Here is a 24,131-nt window from a genome sequence, read left to right as displayed (position 1 = left end):
AAAAGAATTATTGATGGGTATAATTGTACATTTAAAAAGTTTAGGGAGCTAATTGACTTTTAAGCTAAAGTTTGAGGGTCTTTTTGACCCTCTTTCCATTAGCTTTTTGTAACAGCTTATTACTCCAAAAAGCTGCACAAAGCATATTTTTCAATCAACTTTTTTAAGAAAGTCATTTTATATATAATCAGCTAATTTAGTAAACATCTTTTCACAATTGTTTAATGTTATCAACTAGTAAAACTCCCTACAATATTTACCAAACACCCCCTATTTATATATTTAATAGTATTCATAGATTAGTAAGAGTGTATATCCCGGCAAATTGCCTGTCTACAAAAGTTGAAATTGTCGTGTGATACAGGCATGGGAAAAGTGGAAAGCTAGACGACACCGGCGTGCGTTAGGAGTTTGCATGCAAGACTTCCATTACATAACCTCACTATTTAAATGCATAGGGAGTAGCTACGTTGTTTCAACATATACATTATACATACATACAGGACTGGACTATATATCATCATATCCACGGCGGAGCTAGCTAGCGGCGTTTCCATCATGGCAAGTGGCGGAGCTAACACTAGTCGAGAAGTTGTTCAGTTTCAGTTGAGTCCCTCCACCACTTTGCTCAAAATTCTTCGGGGCAACATCGCTCAGTGGTCATTCGACGGATCTTCCGACGCCATTGTAACCATTTCTTCCACTCCTTGCATGCTACTTAAAGTTTTAATCTTTCCCAGTTTTCATATGATATATATAATAATGTTTTCTCTAAGGTCGATCCTACTAATGAGAGAATGCTCGGGGGAGGTGGCGAAGATGGAGGTAATATATATAAACTTCTTGATTATATTATATTGACTCATATTTTTTGTCTGTGCTTAATTAAGATTTAATTTGGATACTAATTAATTATGATTCTATCTATGATCTCCAGCCATACATCGAGCTGCTGGTCCACAGCTAAGAGAAGCCTGCTATAAAGTCCCTGAAGCACGCCCTGGAATCCGTTGTCCCACAGGCGAAGCAAGGATTCTTCCGTATGTTATCAGGGCCGGTCCTATTATTTTATAGGCCCGGGGCAAGACAAAAGAAATAGGCCCTACCGGATGTTAATATATATTTCTTACTTAAAATTTAAATTACATAAAGAAAAAAAAACTAATATCAAGTAACATGACATAATATTAACAAGTTATTAGCAATTTTACATACGCAATAACACACTAATAATCATGAAAATATTCGGTACTTTTACGAAGAAATAATTTATAACAATGAATAAACAATTTAAAACTCAAATAAGCTTATAAACAATACCAGGACTATATGGTCTAATGGTATTCGGGTTGGACTTTCATTTGGAAGGTTGTGAGTTCGAGCTTCAGTGGTGGAGGCATTATTGGCTCTTTGTGTTTCAGTAGGTTGAGAAAGTATATGAACAGATACTACAATGTAATAAAGCTAGTAGCATTCAAAAAAAAAAAGCTTATAAACAATAATATATATTACTTTGTAATAAACTAATAAAAAAATTATAAACAATAATATTTTTATCATAATAAATAAATAAATTATTATTATTATTAAAAATTTATAAAACAACACTTACAAATAGATGTGAAGCTAAAAGCTAGTATAAATAAAAATATATTATTTTAAAATAGTTAAGATTGTTTAGATAAAATAATTTAAATCAAAAGCATATTATATCATAAATCTGATTATATATATATATATATATATATATATATATATATATATATATTTCCATTAACGAGATATTTATTAAAAAAAAAGTCTTCTTCTTTTCAAAATTATGGTATTATTTTCAAAATGCATTATTTTATCTAATCTCATCAATCAGGGGGTTTTGATGATTAAAAAAATTTGAATAAAAAGCAAAAGATTTTAGAATAGTTAATGATTGTTTGGATAAAATAATTTAAAAAGAAAGCATATTATAAATCACAAATGTTATTTAATTATATGTTTTTAGAAATAAGTATTCCATTCTAAAAATAAAAATGTAATTTACTTTTTAGTTTTCAACATTTTTATATCTAGTCTTACAAATTTGGGGGGTTTTGATGACTAAAAATTTGAATAAAAAGCATATGATTTTAGAATAGTTAATGATTGTTTGGATAAAATAATTTAAATAGAAAACATATTATAAATCACAAATGTTATAAATATACACACACATGTGTGTGTGTGTTTTAGGAATAATTATTCCATTAACTTGGAAAAAAAACATCCATTTACTAATTAGTATTCAACATTCTTATATATTTAGTTTCACAAAATTTGTAATCAGAAGGAATCGACCCCGAGACTTGTAGGTTATAATCCAAATATCTACCAATCGAACAACTTCAATTTTGTGTAAATTAGATGTATAATATTTACATATACACATATACTATATATAAAATGTGTAGGCACTAAGGGCCCCCCTCCAAGCATGGGCCCTGGGCACGAGCCCAGCCCGCCCTTGCCCAGGGCCGGGCCTGTATGTTATTGTTCTTCACATCTGGCACTGCTGGAAATTATGAAATTTCCGACCACCTGAAGGTGATCTTAAATCAAGTCGAAAGCCTTGTTCCGACCACTTTTGGTATCCGAAAAAACCTTTGTTGCTATTTCCGACCACTTTTTGCTTTTGACTTGATTTAAGTTGTCAGAAATTTCATAATTTCCAGCATTGTCATTTCACATTAAATACTAGTATATATATATATGTGTGTGTACTTATATATTATAGTTTGGTGTAAAATGCAGAGGTTTTAAGTTAGCAGCATCTCATGTGATTCTCACTGTTGGACCTATATATGCTTCCCACCCAGATCCTAAATCCGCACTGCAAAGTTCATATAGGTTTGTTATGACAGACATTATATTATATATTGTCTGCACTCCCTCCTTTCATAGTACAATAATAACTTCCATTATCACTTGATTCCCGACATGTTAGTTAAATCTCGTTTCTTACTGTCTTCCAGAAACTGCTTGCGTTTAGCTAAAGAAAACAACATCCAATACCTTGCCTTTCCTGCGATATCATGTGCATACTATGGGTGAGTAGTAATATCAATTTAGAGTTTTTTTTTTTTTTTTTCTTTTCACTTTTGGTCTTTTCCATATATCTGTGTGTGTGTGTGTGTGTGTGTGTGTGTGTTAGAATGTGGTGCTGTATGGTGCTGTGAATTTTATTATTATTATTTTTTGATTCAGGTATCCATTTGCTGAGGCTTCAAAGATTGCCGTGTCAACTGTAAAAGAACATGGAAGTGACTTCAAAGAGGTATATATATATATAGTAATCTGCTAATATTCATATCTCTCCAAAAATTACAGTAGTTTATGAAGACGTCAGTATATATAATCCGTTTTTCTGTAATCCGTGAAGTGTATCAATGGTGTTTGCAGGTTCACTTTGTTCTGTTCTCAGATGAAGGTTATGATGCATGGGTGAAGGCTGCAAATGAGCTTATTCTGCAGAACTGATCTGATATATATATGGCTCAGATTATATTGTTGAGGACTTAAGGATGCTGGATATGACAATATATATATGATGAAATAAAGAAGATGAGAGAGAGGATATATAGCTTTCTTCTACTCCGAATAATAACGTAGTTTCAATAAGTTGTTTTGATCTGATATGCATGTTGAAATGATCACAACAACCTTGAAATTAAAAGGATTCTTAATTAGCATGATGACCACTGGGTTTGCTCTTGAAGTGGTATTAATTGGTGTGAAAAAGTGGCATTCGATATATATATATATATATATATATATATATATATATATATATATATATATATATATATATATATATATATATATATATTTCCATAAGTTGGTTTATTATTGTGTAAAATTCTTCTCATCTCTCAATAATGGTATGTGCTTTCGCCTATATTAATAGGGTATTTAATCATCATCTCTAAGGCATATATGCATGGCGTTGCCCTATTCATATTTTCTTTTTAACAAAAAGGAAATGACGCCGGAATAACACTACTAATAATTACTCATTTTTTGCACTTGGTTGGTCAATGAGAGGCCCCGTACATGGTACCATATATCTGCTAGGAGAACATGTTGAGAACTCAATGGAGCGTTAAATAGACCCTCAAATTTTACCTAAAAAGTTAATTAGGTCCTCAAACTTTTTAAAGTTGTAATTAATTCATCAAAATTCAATTACTTGTTATTGAACTGTAATAACAAGTTAGTAAAATTCCAGCGGTTGTTCGACAATAAAAATCGACAACGGAGACCAAGACATCACCGGAGAAAGCATGCAATGGCCATCTCCCGCGACTGGAGATGGCAACTAAATTGGCAGCCATCTCCTAGGGACGGAGAAGGCGAACATTGCCATCTCCGTCCACGGGAGATGGCGAACCAACTAGCCGCCATCTCACAGGGACGGGGAAGGCGATCATTTTGATTGCCATCTCTAGTCTGTCCACTGGAGATGACGACCAAACTGGCCAACATCTCCTAGGGATGGAGAAGGTGACCAAACTGGTCGCCATCTCCCAAGGAGAATGCTACCAGTTTGGTTGCCATTTCTAGTAGACGGAGATAGCGACCAAACTGGCCGACATCTCCTAGGGACGGAGATGTCGGCCATTTTGGTCTCCATCTCTAGTCCGTCCACTGGAGATGGCGACCAAACTGGCCGACATCTCCTAGGGACGGAGACGGAGAAGGCAATCAGTTTGGTCGCCATTTCTAGTGGACGGAGGTAGCGACCAAAATGGTAGCCATCTCCCGTCGCCGGAGATAATAGTCATACCTTCTCCTTTGTTGATTTTTATTGTTGGACAATCGCTAAAATTTCAATTCTATTTTCTTTAATTATTTTTCAAGCGAACCAAACATGCAGTAGATACCATATGATCACAAGATATATGATGTTTTGCATGCATAAGAACAATGTCACCAACATAACCTAAATAAGTTCATCTCCAAATTGTCCGCGTTCGTCACTAAAAGAGAGTTTCAAGTGCAGCTATTTATCCATTAAACCATTGTCCTGAAAGCTTCATCCACTACTTATATATGTATACTGACTAGAAATTGTCCATCTAAAGGGAGATCCATTAGAGTGTGGGGCAACCCATGGCTTCCTAACTTAGCTTCTCCTTACATTATGACAGCTAGGGCAGATTACTTGAGAGATATTACAGTTGATTAGTTGTTGGTTGAGGATAGGTTGAATTAGGACAACGATATTGTAAATAATATTTTTGAGAGAGAAGACAAATATACCATTCTGAGCATTCCAGTGCCCCAGAATAATTACCCTGATAAACGGATTTGGTAGTATAGTGGAATGAGAATGATTATCAATAATGCTGTTTGGTTATGCATGATTCAATAATGGGAATAAAGATTTTAAAAATAAAAGAACACAAATCAAGGTTAGACAATTAGTTCTAATATAAAGACATCCAAAATACTAATATGAACAAAAATTTAAAAGCACTAATCAAAGGATCGAGATGATGAGAAAGAATAAAGAAATGAAAGGCTATAATAATACCCTTATTTTTATTTAGGTATGAGATTTTCAATTAAGCCGGTATTTAAACCCATAATAATGTTCTAAAAACCTAATCAACCAATAAACAATACCAATCACTTTAATACAGATTCCTTATAACTAAACCCGTCAACCAAATTAAACACATTATTCAAATCTATTATATATACAAAGCAGGGACTAGTAGGTTTGAGGACTCTGATCTATTCCCACTACTTTGCAGTAACTAATAGCGTTATTAGAGTATCGGCCGGGACACTTCATTGACGTACGAGATGACAACCATAATGACTATATATATATATATAGTATTCATAGTAAGATCGAGTACGTGTATATCCCGATTCCGAGGAATATAATAATCAATCTTAAATTAAATTAAAGTTGAATAATTGTCGTGTGTTATGGGAAAATTAAAGCGGAAACTTGACACTGCCGTGTGTTAGGAGTATGCATAATGCATGATGGAGAAGATTTCACATTAATTATTATGCATAATTATATTATATATATAGTGGCGGCCTGCAGGGAGAAGTTTCAACAGATCGATCATATCATCCACGGCGGGGCGGGGCGGGGCGGAGCTAGCTAGCTAGCGCGCGGCGTTAGTTTCCATCATGGCAAGCAGCGGCGGCGGAGATGACGGTGATCGAGGAGCAGGTGTTGAGTTTGAGTTGAGTCCTTCCACTTTGGTGAAAATTGTTAGGGGCAAAATCGCTCAGTGGTCCGTTGATGGGTCTTCCGACGCCATTGTAACCATTAAATTTCTTCCTCCTACTCCTACATATATTATATTCTTGTCAATATAATGCATGGGATGCTTAAAGTTTTAATCTTTTGGAAATTTGATATGATTCTTGTTTCTTCCCTAAGGTGAATCCTACCAATGAGAGAATGCTCGGGGGAGGTGGCACTGATGGAGGTAAACTCTACTACTGCCCTGGCTAGATAAGCTAGCTTCATTCCATTTTTTGTGGGCGCTTAATTAAGGTTTAATTTGGATACTAACTATCTAATATGATCTTCAATTCTCCAGCCATACATCGAGCTGCAGGTCCCCAGTTAAGAGAAGCCTGCTATAAAGTCCCTGAAGCACGCCCTGGAATCCGCTGTCCCACTGGAGAAGCAAGGATTACTCCGTATGCACCATTCCTTTCACCTTAAAACCATTTCTTAATTGGATTCTCTCTGTGTGTATACTTATTATTCTTATATATGCAGAGGTTTTAAGTTAGCAGCTTCTCATGTGATTCTCACTGCTGGACCTGTGTATGCTTCCCACCATGATCCTAAATCCGCACTGGAAAGTTCATATAGGTTTGTTATCACACACTACATTATCTGCACTCTCTCTTTTCAAACTACAATAATTTCTTTTATCCGGCCAATCTGGCCAGAGTCAAGTTGGTCCAGGAGTACATACATTTGGCTAGCTTGGTAACTACAAGATTTTAAGTTTGACTTTGAGTAGTTTGAGTTGATCATCATGAATAACCTCCTTGTAGTGTTTTGACTACTGACTAGGATCACCGACAAGACTAGGTTTATTTACTTATCTAGTACGACATACATTCAAATAGTAGTTGCCTGTTTCACTTCCGGGCCTCGTCAGCCAAAAAAAATAACTTAGCTTATGTAATAACAAGATTCCAAATTCGATTCTCGTTGGAAGTTGAGTTACATTGGTCTTTTGACTTTATTGATTTGAGTCATTCAACTATGAGTAACTTAAACTTAGTGTCTGAAGGCCGCGGGTTTCACCAAGGAAAAAAACTGAAATAACTTCTTCCATTATCACTTGTATGTTTGCATGCATGCCATGTCCATTTCCAACATTATATATATTCTTACAGTGTTTTCCACCTTTCAGAAACTGCTTGCGTTTAGCTAAAGAAAACAACATCCAATACATTGCCTTTCCTGCCATATCATGTGGATACTTTGGGTGAGTAGTTATGCATATATATATATATATATATATATATGCCTCGTGGCTATATATTATTATATTGTCACATTTCGGATCATACCCTGTATATATGCTAATTAAGCATAGTAATATGTATAAATACTAAGAGTACAGTCTGTTTGGAAACACGTAAGGAATATACATGAATTATTCTGCAGGTATCCATTTGATGATGCTGCAAAGGTGGCCGTGTCAACTATAAAAGAATTTGGAAGTGACTTCAAAGAGGTATGTATATATATATGTTAATCTCTCTGGATCCAGAAATTGCAGTAGTTTTTGAAGATAGTATATATAATCCATTTTTGTGTAAGTAGATCAGATGAGAGGATCGGACCGACATTATATTGTGGTAGTATTGTGAAGTGTATAGTATGAATGAATGATAGATGTTTGCATGCATGCATGCAGATCCACTTTGTTCCGGCCGCAGCTGCAGGTTATGATGCATTGGTGAAGGCTGCAAATCAGCTTCTCATCAAGAACTGATATATAAGCTCAGATTATATTGTTGGATATGATGATGAGAATAAAGAAGAAGAAGATGATGATGATGAGAGAATAGCTTTCTTCAATCTACTCCATCTGAATAACATATATATATATATATATATATATATATATATATATATATATATATATATATATATATATATATATATAGTTTTAAGTTGTAAAAGGTTATATATATGCATGTTGAAATTAAATGATAACAACCTTGAAAAGGACACTTAGTATGATGATGCATGGGTACTCATAATCAGGGAGTTTGCTCTTAAAGTGATCGTATTATTGTGAAAAAAGTGGTTCTACATATATTTTTATAAATCTATTGTGTGAAAATTTTTGCATCTCCATTTCCATAATGGTATGTGCTTTAAATTAATATATATTAATAAGTCGAATATTTAATCATTCATAATGATCAAATGCTCAATATTATTTGATTTATGAAAATAACATATAGTCAAAACTCATGACAGAAAGCTAAATTACATGAAAGTAAATCAGATGACCCTACCTTGCCGTCAGTCTCAACTGAATATTTTTACTAGCTAGCTAATATTAGCATTATTGCCCAATTCAAATTTTTTTTGATAAAAAGAAGGTGAGACAAAAAGAAGAAGAAAAAAATGATGGAAAAATTGGGAAAAAAAAGGGGTGGAGGGGGAATACAATAATTACATGTTCTCCACTCCACCATATCATAGCCCTCCCCTCCCACAAAATTTCCTCTTCCAGCACTCATATAAAACCTCAGTCCAGTCCAGAATCAAGTGATGATTTCTGCACCCGTTTCCGGACTCGGGTCCACATTATTCCGATTTCTCACTACCCGAAGTGCCCCGCCGATAAAGCTCCGGAATTCACAGTTCCGACCCCCCGGAAACTACGTCCCTATCCTCCGCGGCGGAGCTAGCTTTTCCATCATGGCAAGTGGCGGAGCTGACGATCGGAACGCTGTTCAGTTCCAGCTTACTCCTTCCAGCTTGCTCAAGATTCTTAAGGGCGACATCACTCAGTGGTCCGTTGATGGATCCTCCGACGCCATCGTAACCATCTCTCTCTTTCTCCTGTTCGCGCACATACATACACCTGTTTGTGTTAATGCTTAAAAAGTTCTAAATTTTTATTCTAAAGTCAATAGCTTTTAGGGATTTTAGGATTCATATGATTTGTGTTCCCTAAAATATATGAACTCAGTATCACTTATAAGTAATAACTCGATGAATTAGGAAATTTGTGCCATTGCAAAAACTGATTTTCTGATTCTTGATCACCTTTGATCTTCAGTTGCCTGTTAGAAGCTTAGCTGAATAAATTGACATTTTAATGAAATGGGGATGGTTGATATAATGATATATCTCTAGTATTAGTAATTCAGTGTGATTGTAAGATCTGCCTTGAAATGAAGGATATTATTGGTGTGATATAGTTTTGTGTAGTACTTCGGTTTTATGCATTTGGATTGTTTTCCCTAAGGTCAATCCTGCTAATGAGAGGATGCTCGGGGGAGGTGGCGCTGATGGAGGTAAGTAGGTAACTTCCTGATTGTGCTGATTCCATTTCGTGTGTGCTTAAGGTTTGGAGACTAATTATGATTCTATTTCTAGCCATACATCGAGCTGCTGGTCCCGAGCTAAGAGAAGCCTGCTATAAAGTCCCTGAAGTACGTCCTGGAGTTCGCTGTCCCACAGGCGAAGCAAGGATTACACCGTATGTTATTGTTCTTCACCTCTCGTTTGACATTAAAACCAATTCTTAGATTCGCCAAGCATGTTTCAATATATATATATATATATATATATATATATATATATATATATATATATATATATATATATATATATATATATATATATATATATATGTGTGTGTGTGTGTGTGTGTGTGTGTGTGTGTGTATACTTATTAAACGTTGGTGTAAAATGCAGAGGTTTTAAATTACCAGCCTCTCATGTGATTCACACTGTTGGACCCATATATGATGCACACCCTGATCCCAAAGCCGCATTGGAAAATTCATATAGGTTTGCTATTCAAGTGTTTTCTGATCTCTCCCTCGTTTTGCAGTATATTAACTTCCGTTATTGCTTAGAGTAAAGTTGGTTGCCATTGATTTCCAACATATTAGGAGTTTCCTTCCATCTTAACCAAGGTTCTTTGTCCTCTTTACAGAAACAGCTTACAAGTAGCTAAAGAAAACAACATCCAGTATATTGCTTTTCCTGCCATATCTTGTGGAGTCTATGGGTGAGTTACATCAATTCACAAACTATTTATGTTTTGTGGGTTTCTGTTCCATCTTCTTTCTTTCTATCAATAATATTTTGTTGTGGTTTCTTGTATCCCATTTTACGAGTCAATCTAATTTGCATTACTTCATTGAGTTTGCTAAAAGTACAAGTGCTCTTTATAACCTTTCATTCTTTCTTGATTGAAATGATTTCTATACTAGTTTTAACCCTGGAGCTATGTTCTATTTTTACCACTTATATACTATCGGTTTGTGACTGTTGTTACTTGTTACATTTTGTATTGTACTCTGTAGCATATATATTATTACGGACTTGGTTATGAAATTTATGGGCAAATATTAGTGCAAATAGTTGATTGCTTTAGACTTTAGAGACACAATTTTAATGAAGTGCTTGTGATGATCCAATTTTTTGTCTCTCACAAATTCATTCAGGTATCCTTTTGATGAGGCTGCCAATGTGGCTGTATCTACTGTAAAAGAACATGGAAGTGACCTCAAAGAGGTATTCTTCGCTAATATACACCCCCCTCTTCTCGATCTCTCCCCAGAATTTGCAACATTAGTTTGTCTAGACAGTCCATTTTTTAATAAGTAGAGTGCCTGCATTCTGGTGCATGACAAGCAAAACTATACTTGCAGGTCCACTTTGTTCTATTCTCGGATGAAATATTCAATGCATGGCTGAAGGCATCGAATAAGCTTCTTCAGAACTGATGCCTCGGATTGTTCAAGAGTGTTCTCAGATTTAACGTCGAGAACACTGGATGCTGGACGTGAAAATGTTAAACTAGATAGATGATCAGGAAGTTGCTACTCTGTATTGCAGAGTTTGAAGTTGCTACTCTGTATTGCAGAGTTTGAAGTTGCTTGTGATTTGATGTTAGACTGTGAGCTTGCATATTGAAATGATGAAAAGGATACTTGTATGGATGGCTCCAATAACGTTGGTGTTGGAGGTTACTTTTGAACAAAAGTTGAGGCATATTTGTATTAAGCTTTTTTCTAGTGTATTACTAACACTTGTTCCAATAACAAGAGATATGGTATGGCGTTTTACAAGTAAACCCAGCGGAGTTGGTCGGTTAATTGTTTTAATAACATAATATAAGAGTCGTCTAATAAATTTTCTTGGTTTAAGCTGGTCAGATATAAGCAACATAAGTAGATGGCTATAAGTTTTCCACTAAATCAAAATGTGAACTTCTGCAACCAAACAGTGTCACCAGCATAACCTAAATAGGTACATTTAACCTCATTCCAAAACAAAAAGAAGAGAGTTATTAACCCCTTCACTGTTCTCTATTTTCAAAAAGGTTAAATCTCCAACTCTAAGAGCTCCCCACACCTTGACTGGCTCAACAAACAAGGCCAAATATCGGTGCGCACAAAGGATCTGTCCACTTTGGACATAATCCCCACACTGTCGCTGCCGAGATTCAAACCTTAGTCTCTTTTCTTAAATATTGTCTGTGAGCTAAACCTGTGCAGGCCCGTTCAATGTTCTCTAAATTTCATAAAGTTCTCATTCAATCACGGCAAAGAAAGAAGCTAAGAGATATCTCAAAAGTATAAAATGAATACATGTCATTTGTTAACTCCAAGTATAAAATGAAACTCATGTCATTTGTACTACTACAACATTTAAAGATCTTTGTCCTTGGTTAAATTCCGAGGTAATCTTCTAATGCTCTCATCCACTACTTTATATTGCCTAGAAAAGTGTCCATCTAAATGACCTTCAAATCTATTATACAAAGCAGGGACTATGATGAATATAATGGTTCCTGAAACAATTCAAAGGGTAAAAACAACATGTCGGTCATATGAGAGATCAACACAAATAAAAGGAGATCCTAGAAATAGAAGCGAGTCTGAGTGCTCATGATAATCAGTGAGACAATGATACAGAAAAGCCGATAGTGTAAACAGGTACAAATACATACCTATATACGCAATTGTGAAGAAAGATACCACACTGCCTATGACAGACAGAATCCAGAGAAAAATCACTGCCTGCATATTAAACAAAATTTTGTAGGTATAGTTAAGATGAGTTTGTGAGCATCATTCGTTAAGCATAAGCAGATAAAATACAGATTAAGGTGCACAAAGTATAAGACACTGACTGAAACAAACATATTGGCCCTATTTGGTAACATAGTTAGCTTATCAGCCAATTTTGGCTTATTTGACCACTATTAGCTGTTTGACTTGGTTAAACAATCAAATATGAGTAGTTGATTAATTAGTTTTTTGTAACATCTTATTGCTCCAAAATGCTAAAATTCAAAAAACTGGTCAAAGCAGCTTTTTCGATAAGCTTTTTGAGAAAGTCATTTTGCATGTAATCAGTTATCAGCTAACAGTTAACTTACCAAACACTTTACTACAATCAGTTAATGTTATCAACTAGTCAAACCTACTAACCTAATCAGCTAGCAACTATTTACCAAACACCCCCATTATATGTCAAACTACTCTGGTGTTAATGGGTAGTCGCCACTAATCGTTTGATGTTCCAGGAAATTGTGCAGTTATCCAACAAGTCACTAGTTTGCAGGACTCTATTCCCACGTCCTAAGTTATGAATTTGAAGTGTAGTGTCCATTATAAATTCAACAACGTAACTGCAGTGTATTAATGCGTTCATATGGCATGTAGCAGTCATCAATCAAGTCCTATTTCTTAGATTATAATGATATGTATACCAATTTTTCCTCATCAAATCAATAACTGCTGACCTTGAAGAAGAGTCTGAAATCTCTCCCAAGGGTGATATCGTGAGCCATAAGTAACACATAATTGATTTTAGCACGAAATGAGGCAGCTGCATTGTTGACCATTTCTTCTGTCAAGACCAATTCTGGCAATGTTGGGAGTCGTCTGGGGAAAATACAGGGGAAAATACACGAGCAAAATGCCTTTTTATTACAACATTCAAAATAAGAAAGATAGTTTCACAACAAGTGACAAACACATATGTAAATGGTAAGTGATCATACTTCTTTCTGAAGGCAGCAAACTTTGCACGGAGAAAGAGCATGACAACTAAAATCAGCAGGACATCACAACACGCTGATATGAAAGGTAATCCCGAGCGTTCAAACAACATCCATGCAACAGTAGCAACAACAACGATGCCAAATAAAGCACACCTTTGCCTCCACAAAATTACTTCGGCAGCTTAAGTAAGGCGAAAGAACATCAATTACAAGACTGCAGAAACAAGCATGAGCAAATATGCAGCAAGCACAACACGTGGAAATCTATTTCTAACGGTGACCACTTGATTGAAATTTACTTATTGCTACTTCATTCACCAAAAACCCATAACCAACACATATAACAGTATAACACACACAATAATTCTCCCCCTTCCTCCCCTTAGCTCATTGAACTTTATACGCCTCACGCCCCCATGAATCCTTTTCAATCAATGGATAAAGCTGTCCTACATAATCTGTCAAGTCCACCCATGCACTGAAACCATGATTGCTTGCCAGACCTCAACTAATCACAATTTCTTCACTTACTTCAATGATTCCCTTACCATTTCAAAGCTCTGCCAAAACTTCGAGTTGCAATTGTACTATGACCAGACTACAATACTTTTTTTTTTTGAAAGCCAACACCAAAGTTACTTCATTAATTCAAGAAAGCACGAACAAAAGCCGAAGGTTCACCCTCCCACAAACAAGAACCAGCACATTCCGACTCTACCTCCACCATTCTCCTCCTTAAATTCACCATAACTGGCAACACATCTCTAGCCAATCTCCACAAAAAAAAAGGACTTTCATTTCGGTGGTACCCGGAGCCATTTCATAACCTCACTGGCTGGGTTATCCACGGGCAGTGATTCTGTGGGAAGTCTATAGCTATTCTTTCTTCACCCTATACTACAATACTTTGTTTATATATCAAAAACAGAATCTCTCAAGGTAACACAGTCAAGCAATACACTTAAGTCTCAATAAAATACAGTGGAATGCAATTTCCTTCAAATTCAGGAATCAAATAAAAGCCAAAATGCAATAATATACCATTATCACCGAGGGCCAACGATGAAGACGTCGACGGAACACCGCAAACACTGATGTAATTCGCTCTGCCATCTCCATCTCCATCTCCCCCGATGTTACAGATATCTTCCGAATTCTCCATCAAATTACACTGCCAAAAATTAATAAATTATCCATCAAAATTCACATAAAATGAAATAAAATTACACTTAAAAAATAAAATTGAAATTAGATTTAAACCCAAGCCGGTCGACCACTTCGGGCAATCACTAAGCTTTTTTTCCGTCAAATTTATGGAAACCTAAGGCATCATTGTGACGGATAAAACTACGTCGTATAACACCTCTCTACCTTCAAATTTCCTACTTTGAAAGCACCATTTCAAATTTCTATCCAATTCGTCTGTCTTTCTATGCAATGCAATTTACATTTTTTCGTGATTTACAAGCTATTATACAAAACTAATGATAATAATAAAAGAAAAAATATTTAAATACAAATGTTAAAATTTATTATTTGACTATAATAGATTGATAGCTGTAATCTACTTTTAACAAATTTTAACACTCAAAATAAAATTTATAATTCTTTCATTGTAAAACTTAAACATATAAGTTAATCGAATAATTTCAAAAAAAAAAAATGTAAACTATATAATGTAGATGATATGTTAATTTTTAAAAATAACACTTGTAGTTCACCAATTATGTGATATAATGAGTTTAGTGTTTTAATTATTAATCTTCAAAATTACACTAAAATAGTGAATTTTGTGCGTAAGTATCAAAGAAATATTGTGATAATTTGAGCACCTTTTATGGTTCTACCATTAATTGCTGTTGTCTTATTATTCAAGATTATTGAGAATTATTTATTTGAGGATAAAATAACATCTTTAATTGTAGTCTAAAAAATATACTCTCATCACAACTTGTATTGACAGAACTTTTAGACAAACATAGTTACCATCTGATAACCACGGGAATATGGTTGAAATCTTGGAATGTTGGATTGCATCTAACACAAATGATTGCTACAAACGTGTAATATCTTTTGAGCTTTTATAAAAAACTATTATATTTTAACTAAAAATTATTACATGTCGCACATGAAACGATCTCATATAAGACTTACTCATAATCTTGAGATATATAGTGTCACAAGAGCATATATATATATATATATATATATATATATATATATATATATATATATATATTGTTGAAGGGACTAGGAAATGATATCTGGGTTGGACTTCCATTTGGAAGATTATGAGTTCGAGCTTCAGTGGAGACGTTATTTGTTCTTTGTGTTTCAGTAGGTTGAGAAAGTATATGAACAAATACTACAATGTAATAGAGCCAGTACTTTAAAAAAAAATTATTGCTGAAGGGGATCCATTGGGCTTGGGAAAAGAGTGGTAGGCAGGTGATAGTTCAGAGTTCGGTGTGATTTGAAAAAGATGGTGAAATTGTCAGGGATATGATACTTTTTGAAGTGAAAAAAAAAATATCTTTTAAATTAATGTTGATGTTGATATTGTTCTTATTTTTATGCTAAAAAAATTAGTGACAATGATCAAATCAAATCTCATGTTGCTAAAAAAAATATTTCAAAATGAGACTTTCCATTCAGTACGAGATTTACAATTATTGAAGCATTAATAGTAATTACGAAGTTAGGCAGATAACACGCGATCCTAACTGATCCGTTTCAGTTTCGGTTTGAGCTGGATCACAGTTTTCGGCGATTAGAGAAACGAGGTCGTTAATGGCGCCAAATCTCTCACGCGCAACCTGGACACTGTGATTCACTCTCCGAATTTCCAGAGTAATTTAAACTATTTATTTACGCCCTGCCTCTCCTCCACATCACTTCATCACATTTGACTCTGAAATTCTGTACGTGATTAAACATTTATGCACGAACACTTTGCTGCCGAGATTTAGTTGACTAACCATCATTGTGTTGCCCTACTCTACTATTCGTGGATGTGCGGAAACGCTCTGCAAAAGGATCGGATCTGTGAGCCTTCGAGCCGACGGTGCAATTCAAGCTGGTGCTGAGTTTGAGATTTCGTCGTGTTCAGGTCTGGATTTGATTGAGATATTCGTGATTTTTATCGTAATTTTATGTGATTTGTGTGTGTGAAAGTAATGCCGTTTTGGATCTGGATGTAGGAGGCGGGGCCAAAACACGAGGTGAAAGTGAAAGGATGAGTGAGAGCAAGCAGTTTCAGCTAGGCACCGTCGGGGCTTTAAGCCTGTCCGTCATTTCGTCGGTGTCGATTGTGATTTGTAACAAGGCGCTCATGAGTACTCTACGCTTCAAATTTGGTGAGTCGGTTATTATTTTCAGTGGAAATTTGTCCTTTCTGATCGAGTTGTGTAATTCTCAATGTGGTGAAAAGGTTGGTGGAAACGAACAAAGAGAACACGACATTGTAGAATGCTCTTAAGTCTTAAGTAGTATCTCATACGGAGCAGTGTGTGGTATTACATATCATTACTAACTGGTTGCAACGAGGCGGCTCTTTGTAGTGTGTATGGCCTGGCATGATTCGATGATTGATTTAAAGTTTCTTTGTGATTCTGATGGCATTTCTAATTGGATTATATTTTTGGAAGAGTTGTAAACTAGTAAAAATAAAGTGAACTCCTTTGAGATTTGCAAAATGCATATCATATCCTCCATAATGATTAATGAATAGCATAGTGGTCAGTATCTTTACTTAAGTGCGTTAGAAAGATGAATACACCGCTAAGACAAAATTATATTTTTCTTACTGCAGCTACAACTTTGACAAGCTGGCATCTATTAGTCACTTTTTGTTCCCTCCATGTGGCACTCTTGATGAAACTGTTTGAGCACAAGCCTTTTGACCCAAGAACTGTAATTGGATTTGGTATTCTAAATGGGATATCAATTGGATTACTCAACCTTAGCCTTGGTTTCAATTCTGTAGGTTTCTATCAGGTATAACCCTATTTTCTGTATCTTCTTCATTTTTGTTTTAAATGCAAAGTCCACTTAACTGTTTCTAAATCCAAACGTTCTACATCTTTTTTTTAAGATGACAAAGCTTGCCATCATCCCTTGCACTGTGCTGCTAGAGACGCTTTTCCTAAGCAAAAAGTTCAGGTCAGTTACATTGTATGCATGCTGAATGAAGTTGACTTGGTCTTTCAATATGCCTGATTTGTTTCAAAGGCTATTCTGAACCTAAGTGTTATATTTAGTCTTTATTCTGGTATACTTTAAAGTTCTTTACATTCAATCCATCCCCGCCATTGGATTATTCAGTGACATTTCTGATACCTTCTAGTTGATTTAATAAAGTACTGCCCTATTAGTACATGGCCTCCAGTCAACTTTCCTCTTTTGCCTAAATTAGGAAAGACAAAATTGCCCTTATGATTATAGCCTTAATATGTCAATTATGAATTTCCGTCGAGTTCTAGCCGGAAATTTGGCTGGAGGGACTGAAATTTATAAAAATTGAATAGTTGTGGTATTAAATTGATAATTTTGAAACTCTTGGACCCCAATAGTCATAGGACCAAAAGTGACATTTTGTTTTCCACTGGTATTTTATTATACGATTCATATAGAATGTGTTCAATTATTTTTCTCTGTCTAATCTATATTTGTAATATTCTACACCAAGAGGAGCATTCCTTTTTTTTTTATTTATTTTTTTTATATCAGGTAATCTGCTTTGTCCTTTTTCACTATGATGACTAATAGTTTTCCTTGTTACAACTACAGTAGGAGCATTCAACTTTCTTTAATCATCCTACTTTTTGGTGTTGGGATTGCAACTATAACTGATTTGCAGCTAAATGCGGTGGGCTCTATCCTTTCACTCCTTGCAGTACTCACAACTTGCATTGCTCAAATTGTATCCTTTGAAGTGCTTGGTCATCTGTATGTATGCCTTTAACATGAACTCTTAAAATTTTATACAGGGTAGTAATCCAAACTCTTTGGTACTAGGAACCAGTCTTACCTGCCAATTTGATACTGAGAGGGCTAGTAATAATGTTATCATAATATCATCCTTTTTTTTTTTTTCCTCTACTCTCATCTGTGAGATACTTGAGCTCTCACTTTCGCTATATGCATCTAAAATTTGTCAAGTATATAATCTTTTATAATTTTATTTCCTAAACCTGGAGATCTTCCAGTACAATACCAAGGACTTGTTCATTTTGACAGGTTATGCACAGCCTTTACCTTCCATTACATGTGACCACTATGCTTGTGGTTTGTTGTGATTTAGTTCTTAGCTTTTAATGCATGACCACTATGATTAAAAGAAGCAACTATTCTACTTTTCATTGAGTACTTCAGTTTAAGTAGCTTTATATTTAGATTATGGGCATATATTCTTCCAGTCATGTAATAATTCCTTGTAAAGTTCTTAATAAACTTCATTCAGATGACAAATACCATTCAGAAGAAGTTTAAGGTTTCTTCAACACAGTTATTGTATCAATCTTGTCCTTACCAAGCGATGACTCTATTCGTCTCTGGTCCATTTCTGGACAAGTTTTTGACCAGCCAAAATGTATTTGCTTTCCAATATACCCCGCAAGTGCTGGTAAAGACTACAAGTTTCTATTGTATGGTGGTTTTGTTTGAGTAATATTTAATATCTAATGATCCTCAAATTCGCAGGGATTTATTGTTCTGTCCTGCTTGATATCTATAGTTGTTAACTTCAGCACATTCCTTGTGATTGGAAAGACATCTCCAGTCACCTATCAGGTTCTTGGTCATCTGAAAACATGTCTAGTATTAGCTTTTGGTTATATGCTACTTCGGGACCCATTTAACTGGAGGAATATTATGGGGATCCTGATTGCACTAATCGGGATGGTTCTATATTCATATTACTGCACCCGTGAGGGTCTGAAAAAAACCGCTGAAGCTTCACCACAACTTCAGGTGCTATATTTTATGTTAATCTAATCAAGCATAATTCATTTTCAGAGTTCAGACACAGATTAATTATATGTCCCACTTTCCTAACTTCTATTTCACTGCAATTGATGCAGCCAAAGGAAGATGAATCCATTCCCCTGGTACTCATGGAAAATGGCAGTACCCGTCATAAGTGATGTTGCAATGCCCATGGTCCTTGTTAGGAAAGTACTGGCCTTGAACATATGAGAAAAAACTATGCACCAAATTGTCGTGCAACTATTTGAGATATGGTTAAGTTGACAGTAAATGTTATAGGCAGAAAGTTGTTCTATAGAAGTATAGAGTAACCTCAGTAACAAGGAACAACTTTCCCCGCGCTATATATCATTTGAAGTTGGTACATTTGATATCACAGTGCTATGTGTAGCAAATGTGAACTAGATTTTTCCAAACTCTTATAAATATAGCTCATTTTCTAGCAATGTGTAGACATTCGATTCAGAAGGATTTTTTATTTATATGTGAAAAATGTGTTGGCTTGAACATGTTTCATATTCTGCACTCATCCTTCTAATGCAAAGAACCAGTTTGAGCTTTGCCATCAGAGTTTCCTTCACAGTCGTTCAGCAGCAACCACTAAACAGGTATTCCCAGTCAAGCTTCTTTTGGATGCTGTGTTTTTGTATTTTCCTTTTGTCTCTATTGCTCCATAACATCCAAAAATTTGAAACACAACCCCTGCAATCAGCTCTCGTTAGCACTCGTTAGCAGTCTGTCGTATCTCCTTCACAATTCTTACGCATTCATCCATGGGACAGTTCGTCTTGATTGCGTTGGAGACAATATGTGATCTACTCGCAGCATACCCTTCCTGTAATGGGAACCAGTCTTGGTACATTGGGCAGGATGTGCAGAAGGCAAAATGTAAAAGAGGTATATTCAACATACCTTGTGCAGGGTGCTCATCACTGAAGCAAAAGGAGGGGAATTCACTTTTGCACGACTTGCAATCTGCAAACAATAAGGAAAAGATCAGAAACCAGAGCATATTTGTTCCTGTGGAGGCTTTTCGCCTGTTTAAACCAGTAAATTAAAAGGGGTTAAGAAGTTGCAGAGACCTCATCCATTTTGATGTAACCAACTGGCAGTTTGGGTTCACTCTCATCAATCATCCGTTTCAAGAGTTTTTCGAGATCTCTTCCTGTCTTACACCCTCCTATCCACCCCCATTCTTCAGCCAAGTTTAACATTTCTATAATATACGATTCCTTGTGAAGAGGCCCTGTCCAAAGGGGCCCTGAAACAGCAAGTGAATTCGCAACCTGAGCAAACATAAAAAGGAAAACAAAAAGGACTGTGATAACACTGCAGCCTGACAAATCTTACCAACTCTTTCTTTACCTGTGTGTGTTAAGCATAAGGCTTAACGAATAAAGACAACAAAGTTCTTTGTTCTGTACTTCTGTTCCATTCAAGGCTTGTTATGCAAAAAAGGATTTGAGATAAGTATTTAGGTATGAAACCTTACATCTCCACTGCAAGAGCAGCTGATTTGCCCGAGTTCCCCCCAGGAGAACGCTCTAGAATTGCCACACCGGTTACAGTAGCTGATGAAGCCGTAGTGCCTGGTACCAAAAGCCGAGGGCATAACTACCAACATGTAGAAATGAAACTAACAGACACATGATTAAAAAAATGACAACCATCACTAGCCTGGGATCAGGAGGCTGCCCACTCTTGACTTGTAGCAGCACTCTAAAAACCGGTCCATGGTAGGAGTAGTATGAGAAGAGCGGAACAACATGATAGCCTAGTATCAATGCCTCTCTCATAACTCCACCTATTAGCATCCTCAGCCCAATCTCATTTGGATATGGCATGCGTTGAACATATGCTCCATAGGCAGCCAAACAACTGGAAACAAAATCATAACATCATTTTCTTCAATGCATCAATTTATACAACCATCATTTGCACTAAGATTCCTAAGGCAATCTTTGCAAACTAAATATGGCATACATTACACATAACCAAGTATCAAAGCCTCCCTGATAACCTATTAGCATTCGCAGGCCAAGCTCATTGAATATGGCATACGTTGAACATATTGGAAACAACCATAACATCATTCTCTTCAATGCGTCAATTTACACAACTATTATTTATATATATATATATATATTATGCTCAACACATACCCTGAGGCGTAGCCTCATACTGAGGCAAGCCTCAAAATCGCCTTTTTTAAACTATGGACTTCTGTCTCGACTAAAAAGCATAACTTTGAGTACATATATGTAGTATGCACAACACCAATGTTACTCAGTCAAAGACGGCTATCGACGCATAGTTGGAGACTATCCTAACGCTAATAATGGGATTTTTGATGGATGGTTAGCCTTATGGAAAATAAAAGCACCCCCCAAATGGAAAACATTTCTATGGAGAGCTCTAAGTGATATCCTCCCCACTAAGAGCAATTTGATTATAAAGAGAGTAGAAGTGGACCCGATGTGTGCTATGTGTGGGATTGCTCATGAAAATATTTTACATGCATTAGTATCGTGTGATTATGCAAGATCCATTTGGAGCCAATCTAACCTCCCACTCCCCAACATTGTGACAAATATTTTCCATGAATGGTTTAGTGCACTCTTAAATGTTCTAGACACTAATGGAATATTGTATGCAGCTTTTATTTTATATCATATATGGAGAGCAAGAAACAGAGCTGTTTGGGATGCCTGTCTACTATTGCCAAAGAAGGTGCTTGTGGCAGCTATGGCCACTATGCAAGCATGGAACACGCTACACCACCGAACGCCCACACCAGCCACAAGGGACCACCGCACGGCGGATGGAGCCGGTCACGCTGTACAGTAGTTTGGCCCCCAAATGGTGGCCGAAGGCATGCAGCAACCGCCGCTGCCATGATCCGGCCACGCCGCGGAAACATCAAGACCCAGGAGATGCTACATGGATGCAAGCTATCACCAGGATACCAGCTCAGCAGCGGTGGGGGCGGTACTACTAGATGCCGACAATCACTATGTCTCGGTTTTCAGCGCCCCACTACTGGATTGTTTTTCCCCACTCATGGCTGAGGCATACGCGTGTAAAGAGGTTTTATCATTGTTAAGAGGACGTGGCGAAGATTCAATACACCTACATACTGACTGCCAGATGTACAACGCTACCTATGCGCACCGAATACACTGTCTAGGTCATATGTTGGATATGCTATCGATAGTTGCAGGAATTTTATATCTACTTTAAGTTTTTGCTCAGTCAATTTTGTTCCTAGACTACAGAATTTATTAGCACATACTTTAGCTACTTTAGCTTTAAATTCGACTACAACTATGTACTTGGGACGATGTCTCACCAAACTCTATTTCAGTTTATCTATAAATATACAACCACATTGGTTGACCTTCAAAAAAAAAAAAAGGCAATCATTATGAAACTAAAAATTAAGTAACTTTTTAGTATATATATTATGCACAACACTAAGGTTCCTATGGAAATCTTTATGAAACTAAAAAGCATAACTTTTAGTATATATATTATGTTCAACATTAAGGTTCTTAAGGAAAGCTTTATGAACTAAATAAGTTATGCAAGGCAGCTCAAAGAGGAAAATCATCAAAAAGCTAGTGTGCATAACATAATGGATGTTCAGAATAATGTTAAGATTGCATAATACTATAATGGAAGATGAATGTTACACGAAACTCACCGTTGAGGCCGGTGACCGCCGGAGGAGTAGCCATCCGTGTTAGTAACATACAACAATCCGCCCAATTTCACGGCGGCAATGGCAGCTCGGAGAAAGCTGGAATCGCTGCCGAAAGAATCAACGTCAATGAGATCAAAATAATCCCTCTCCAAGTAACGCTCCGTCAAGACTCGCGTCGCGTCCGAATGCGTCACCGCCCATCTGCTCCCGTCCCCAGAAACCCTAGAAAGATTCCCCAGAATTATGCCCCGGATACAGTCATTGGCGTCGTTTGCGAGCACGAAATCGGCCTCTGCCTCCACCAAGTACCGCAGGGACCGAATTCCGCATCCGCACATCGCGTCCAGGACCCTGAGGCTGCCCTCGGACTTCTTGCGGAGGGCTGCCGAGAGCACGCCGAGGTCTCGGCCCGTCGCGCTCTCGTGGCGGAAGAAGGTGTCGCCGACGTCGAATTGCAGGCCGCGCTCCGTCTGGAGCTGGGATTTGCAGGCATTGATGGGCTTGCACTTTGGGAGTTTGAGGTCAGGGTTTAGGGCTTTGGGGAGGAAGAAAGTGGGATGGTGATAAACGGATAGAGTTTTGAGCGGGAGAGAAGCCATGGCGGGAAATGGATATAGTCCCTCCAGTTGCAGCAGAGTGTGACACTGTGAAGAAGATAGTTAGTTGTTACTTTTTTAACCGCTCATTTCTTTCCCTTTTTATTTATTTATTGAAAAATCAACATTTTGATTTCTCAATTATTTTTTAATCGTCAATAAGTCTCTAATTTTTAATTTTAATCATTGAATTATTTAAAATTTCGCTAATTAAACAATAAATCAAGAATAATGCTACAACAAAAGTGTTATTATCTTGAAGTTATTGTGACTAATTTTCTAAAATTTAGACGTACATTTTATATTCGAACTAAACATTTAGATTTCTAATTAGATCGATCCCATTCATTATTCTTAACTAGAATATTTAAAGTCACAAAATTCTCGCGAATTGAACATTCTACTCAGAGGTCAATCCTACAACCTTATATAATGTCCAATGTGTCACTGTTTTAATTAGCACACGACCTAAGTTCGGAATTCATATCTTAATAATTACTAAATTTTATATTTTTTATCCTAAATAACAATGATATATCATGTACATTG

General features: G+C 36.2%; 6 protein-coding genes across 8 annotated transcripts; 4 read left to right on the top strand and 2 right to left on the bottom strand.

The window, feature by feature from the left end:
• The first annotated feature begins 516 nt into the window (after positions 1–516).
• Positions 517–3,709, top strand: LOC109186690 (macro domain-containing protein VPA0103-like). Its single transcript, XM_019336796.1, has 7 exons — positions 517–687; positions 777–825; positions 938–1,040; positions 2,785–2,880; positions 3,006–3,080; positions 3,238–3,307; positions 3,433–3,709. Exons 1-7 carry the CDS (start codon positions 559–561, stop codon positions 3,508–3,510), a joined length of 600 nt encoding a protein of 199 aa, XP_019192341.1. The 5' UTR covers positions 517–558; the 3' UTR covers positions 3,511–3,709.
• Positions 3,710–6,105: 2,396 nt separating this feature from the next.
• On the top strand, positions 6,106–8,095 carry LOC109186689 (macro domain-containing protein XCC3184-like). Of its 2 annotated transcripts, XM_019336793.1 has the most exons (7): positions 6,106–6,318; positions 6,440–6,488; positions 6,603–6,705; positions 6,788–6,883; positions 7,437–7,511; positions 7,694–7,763; positions 7,947–8,095. In XM_019336793.1, exons 1-7 carry the CDS (start codon positions 6,184–6,186, stop codon positions 8,022–8,024), a joined length of 606 nt encoding a protein of 201 aa, XP_019192338.1. In that variant the 5' UTR covers positions 6,106–6,183; the 3' UTR covers positions 8,025–8,095. The 2 variants fall into 2 exon arrangements, with proteins under 2 accessions (XP_019192338.1, XP_019192340.1); XM_019336795.1 differs by lacking the exon at positions 6,788–6,883.
• Positions 8,096–8,775: 680 nt separating this feature from the next.
• Positions 8,776–11,360, top strand: LOC109186687 (macro domain-containing protein VPA0103-like). The gene is made up of 7 exons (XM_019336790.1): positions 8,776–9,088; positions 9,519–9,567; positions 9,650–9,752; positions 9,971–10,066; positions 10,215–10,289; positions 10,729–10,798; positions 10,936–11,360. Exons 1-7 carry the CDS (start codon positions 8,816–8,818, stop codon positions 11,008–11,010), a joined length of 741 nt encoding a protein of 246 aa, XP_019192335.1. The 5' UTR covers positions 8,776–8,815; the 3' UTR covers positions 11,011–11,360.
• A 476-nt stretch (positions 11,361–11,836) lies between these two features.
• Positions 11,837–14,660, bottom strand: LOC109186688 (reticulon-like protein B16). Of its 2 annotated transcripts, none has more exons than XM_019336791.1 (6): positions 14,559–14,660; positions 14,340–14,469; positions 13,299–13,479; positions 13,038–13,179; positions 12,240–12,309; positions 11,837–12,080 (listed from the first exon to the last, which is right to left on the bottom strand). In XM_019336791.1, exons 2-6 carry the CDS (start codon positions 14,458–14,460, stop codon positions 11,938–11,940), a joined length of 657 nt encoding a protein of 218 aa, XP_019192336.1. In that variant the 5' UTR covers positions 14,461–14,469; positions 14,559–14,660; the 3' UTR covers positions 11,837–11,937. The 2 variants fall into 2 exon arrangements, with proteins under 2 accessions (XP_019192336.1, XP_019192337.1); XM_019336792.1 differs by having other exon boundaries at positions 14,340–14,470; positions 14,543–14,629.
• Positions 14,661–15,981: 1,321 nt separating this feature from the next.
• Positions 15,982–19,767, top strand: LOC109186685 (uncharacterized membrane protein At1g06890-like). Its single transcript, XM_019336789.1, has 9 exons — positions 15,982–16,219; positions 16,334–16,407; positions 16,499–16,654; positions 17,110–17,294; positions 17,392–17,459; positions 18,087–18,219; positions 18,760–18,921; positions 18,999–19,268; positions 19,379–19,767. The coding sequence occupies exons 3-9, from the start codon at positions 16,534–16,536 to the stop codon at positions 19,439–19,441; spliced, it is 1,002 nt and encodes a 333-aa protein (XP_019192334.1). The 5' UTR covers positions 15,982–16,219; positions 16,334–16,407; positions 16,499–16,533; the 3' UTR covers positions 19,442–19,767.
• Positions 19,743–23,642, bottom strand: LOC109186684 (tRNA (guanine(26)-N(2))-dimethyltransferase). Its single transcript, XM_019336788.1, has 6 exons — positions 22,987–23,642; positions 20,961–21,161; positions 20,776–20,872; positions 20,366–20,569; positions 20,196–20,258; positions 19,743–20,118 (listed from the first exon to the last, which is right to left on the bottom strand). Exons 1-6 carry the CDS (start codon positions 23,583–23,585, stop codon positions 20,002–20,004), a joined length of 1,281 nt encoding a protein of 426 aa, XP_019192333.1. The 5' UTR covers positions 23,586–23,642; the 3' UTR covers positions 19,743–20,001.
• Between the last annotated feature and the right edge of the window lie 489 nt (positions 23,643–24,131).

This window comes from Ipomoea nil, unplaced genomic scaffold (assembly GCF_001879475.1).
Source record: "Ipomoea nil cultivar Tokyo-kokei standard unplaced genomic scaffold, Asagao_1.1 scaffold1407, whole genome shotgun sequence".
Lineage (NCBI taxonomy): Eukaryota > Viridiplantae > Streptophyta > Magnoliopsida > Solanales > Convolvulaceae > Ipomoea > Ipomoea nil.
Note: the sequence above shows the minus strand (reverse complement) of the source record. Positions and strands in the feature narration are given on the sequence as shown.

Bases quoted from the DNA above. Each gene is read 5' to 3' on its own strand.
- LOC109186690 (XM_019336796.1), top strand. From the start codon at position 559: ATGGCAAGTGGCGGAGCTAACACTAGTCGAGAAGTTGTTCAGTTTCAG. The intron at 2,881-3,005 runs GTTTGTTATGAC...ACTGTCTTCCAG, and splicing joins GCACTGCAAAGTTCATATAG to AAACTGCTTGCGTTTAGCTA. The intron at 3,081-3,237 runs GTGAGTAGTAAT...TTTTTGATTCAG, and splicing joins ATATCATGTGCATACTATGG to GTATCCATTTGCTGAGGCTT.
- LOC109186689 (XM_019336793.1), top strand. From the start codon at position 6,184: ATGGCAAGCAGCGGCGGCGGAGATGACGGTGATCGAGGAGCAGGTGTT. The intron at 6,706-6,787 runs GTATGCACCATT...TTATATATGCAG, and splicing joins GGAGAAGCAAGGATTACTCC to AGGTTTTAAGTTAGCAGCTT. The intron at 7,764-7,946 runs GTATGTATATAT...GCATGCATGCAG, and splicing joins TTGGAAGTGACTTCAAAGAG to ATCCACTTTGTTCCGGCCGC.
- LOC109186687 (XM_019336790.1), top strand. From the start codon at position 8,816: ATGATTTCTGCACCCGTTTCCGGACTCGGGTCCACATTATTCCGATTT. The intron at 9,089-9,518 runs GTAACCATCTCT...GTTTTCCCTAAG, and splicing joins ATGGATCCTCCGACGCCATC to GTCAATCCTGCTAATGAGAG. The intron at 9,753-9,970 runs GTATGTTATTGT...TGTAAAATGCAG, and splicing joins GGCGAAGCAAGGATTACACC to AGGTTTTAAATTACCAGCCT.
- LOC109186688 (XM_019336791.1), bottom strand. From the start codon at position 14,460: ATGGAGAATTCGGAAGATATCTGTAACATCGGGGGAGATGGAGATGGA. The intron at 13,180-13,298 runs GTATGATCACTT...TATTTTCCCCAG, and splicing joins TTTGCTGCCTTCAGAAAGAA to ACGACTCCCAACATTGCCAG. The intron at 12,310-13,037 runs GTCAGCAGTTAT...TTTAATATGCAG, and splicing joins ATTTCAGACTCTTCTTCAAG to GCAGTGATTTTTCTCTGGAT.
- LOC109186685 (XM_019336789.1), top strand. From the start codon at position 16,534: ATGAGTGAGAGCAAGCAGTTTCAGCTAGGCACCGTCGGGGCTTTAAGC. The intron at 18,220-18,759 runs GTATCCTTTGAA...AACTTCATTCAG, and splicing joins CAACTTGCATTGCTCAAATT to ATGACAAATACCATTCAGAA. The intron at 19,269-19,378 runs GTGCTATATTTT...CAATTGATGCAG, and splicing joins AAGCTTCACCACAACTTCAG to CCAAAGGAAGATGAATCCAT.
- LOC109186684 (XM_019336788.1), bottom strand. From the start codon at position 23,585: ATGGCTTCTCTCCCGCTCAAAACTCTATCCGTTTATCACCATCCCACT. The intron at 21,162-22,986 runs GTGAGTTTCGTG...TTTTGTTTCCAG, and splicing joins GGCGGTCACCGGCCTCAACG to TTGTTTGGCTGCCTATGGAG. The intron at 20,873-20,960 runs GCTAGTGATGGT...TTTTGGTACCAG, and splicing joins GGGCAGCCTCCTGATCCCAG to GCACTACGGCTTCATCAGCT.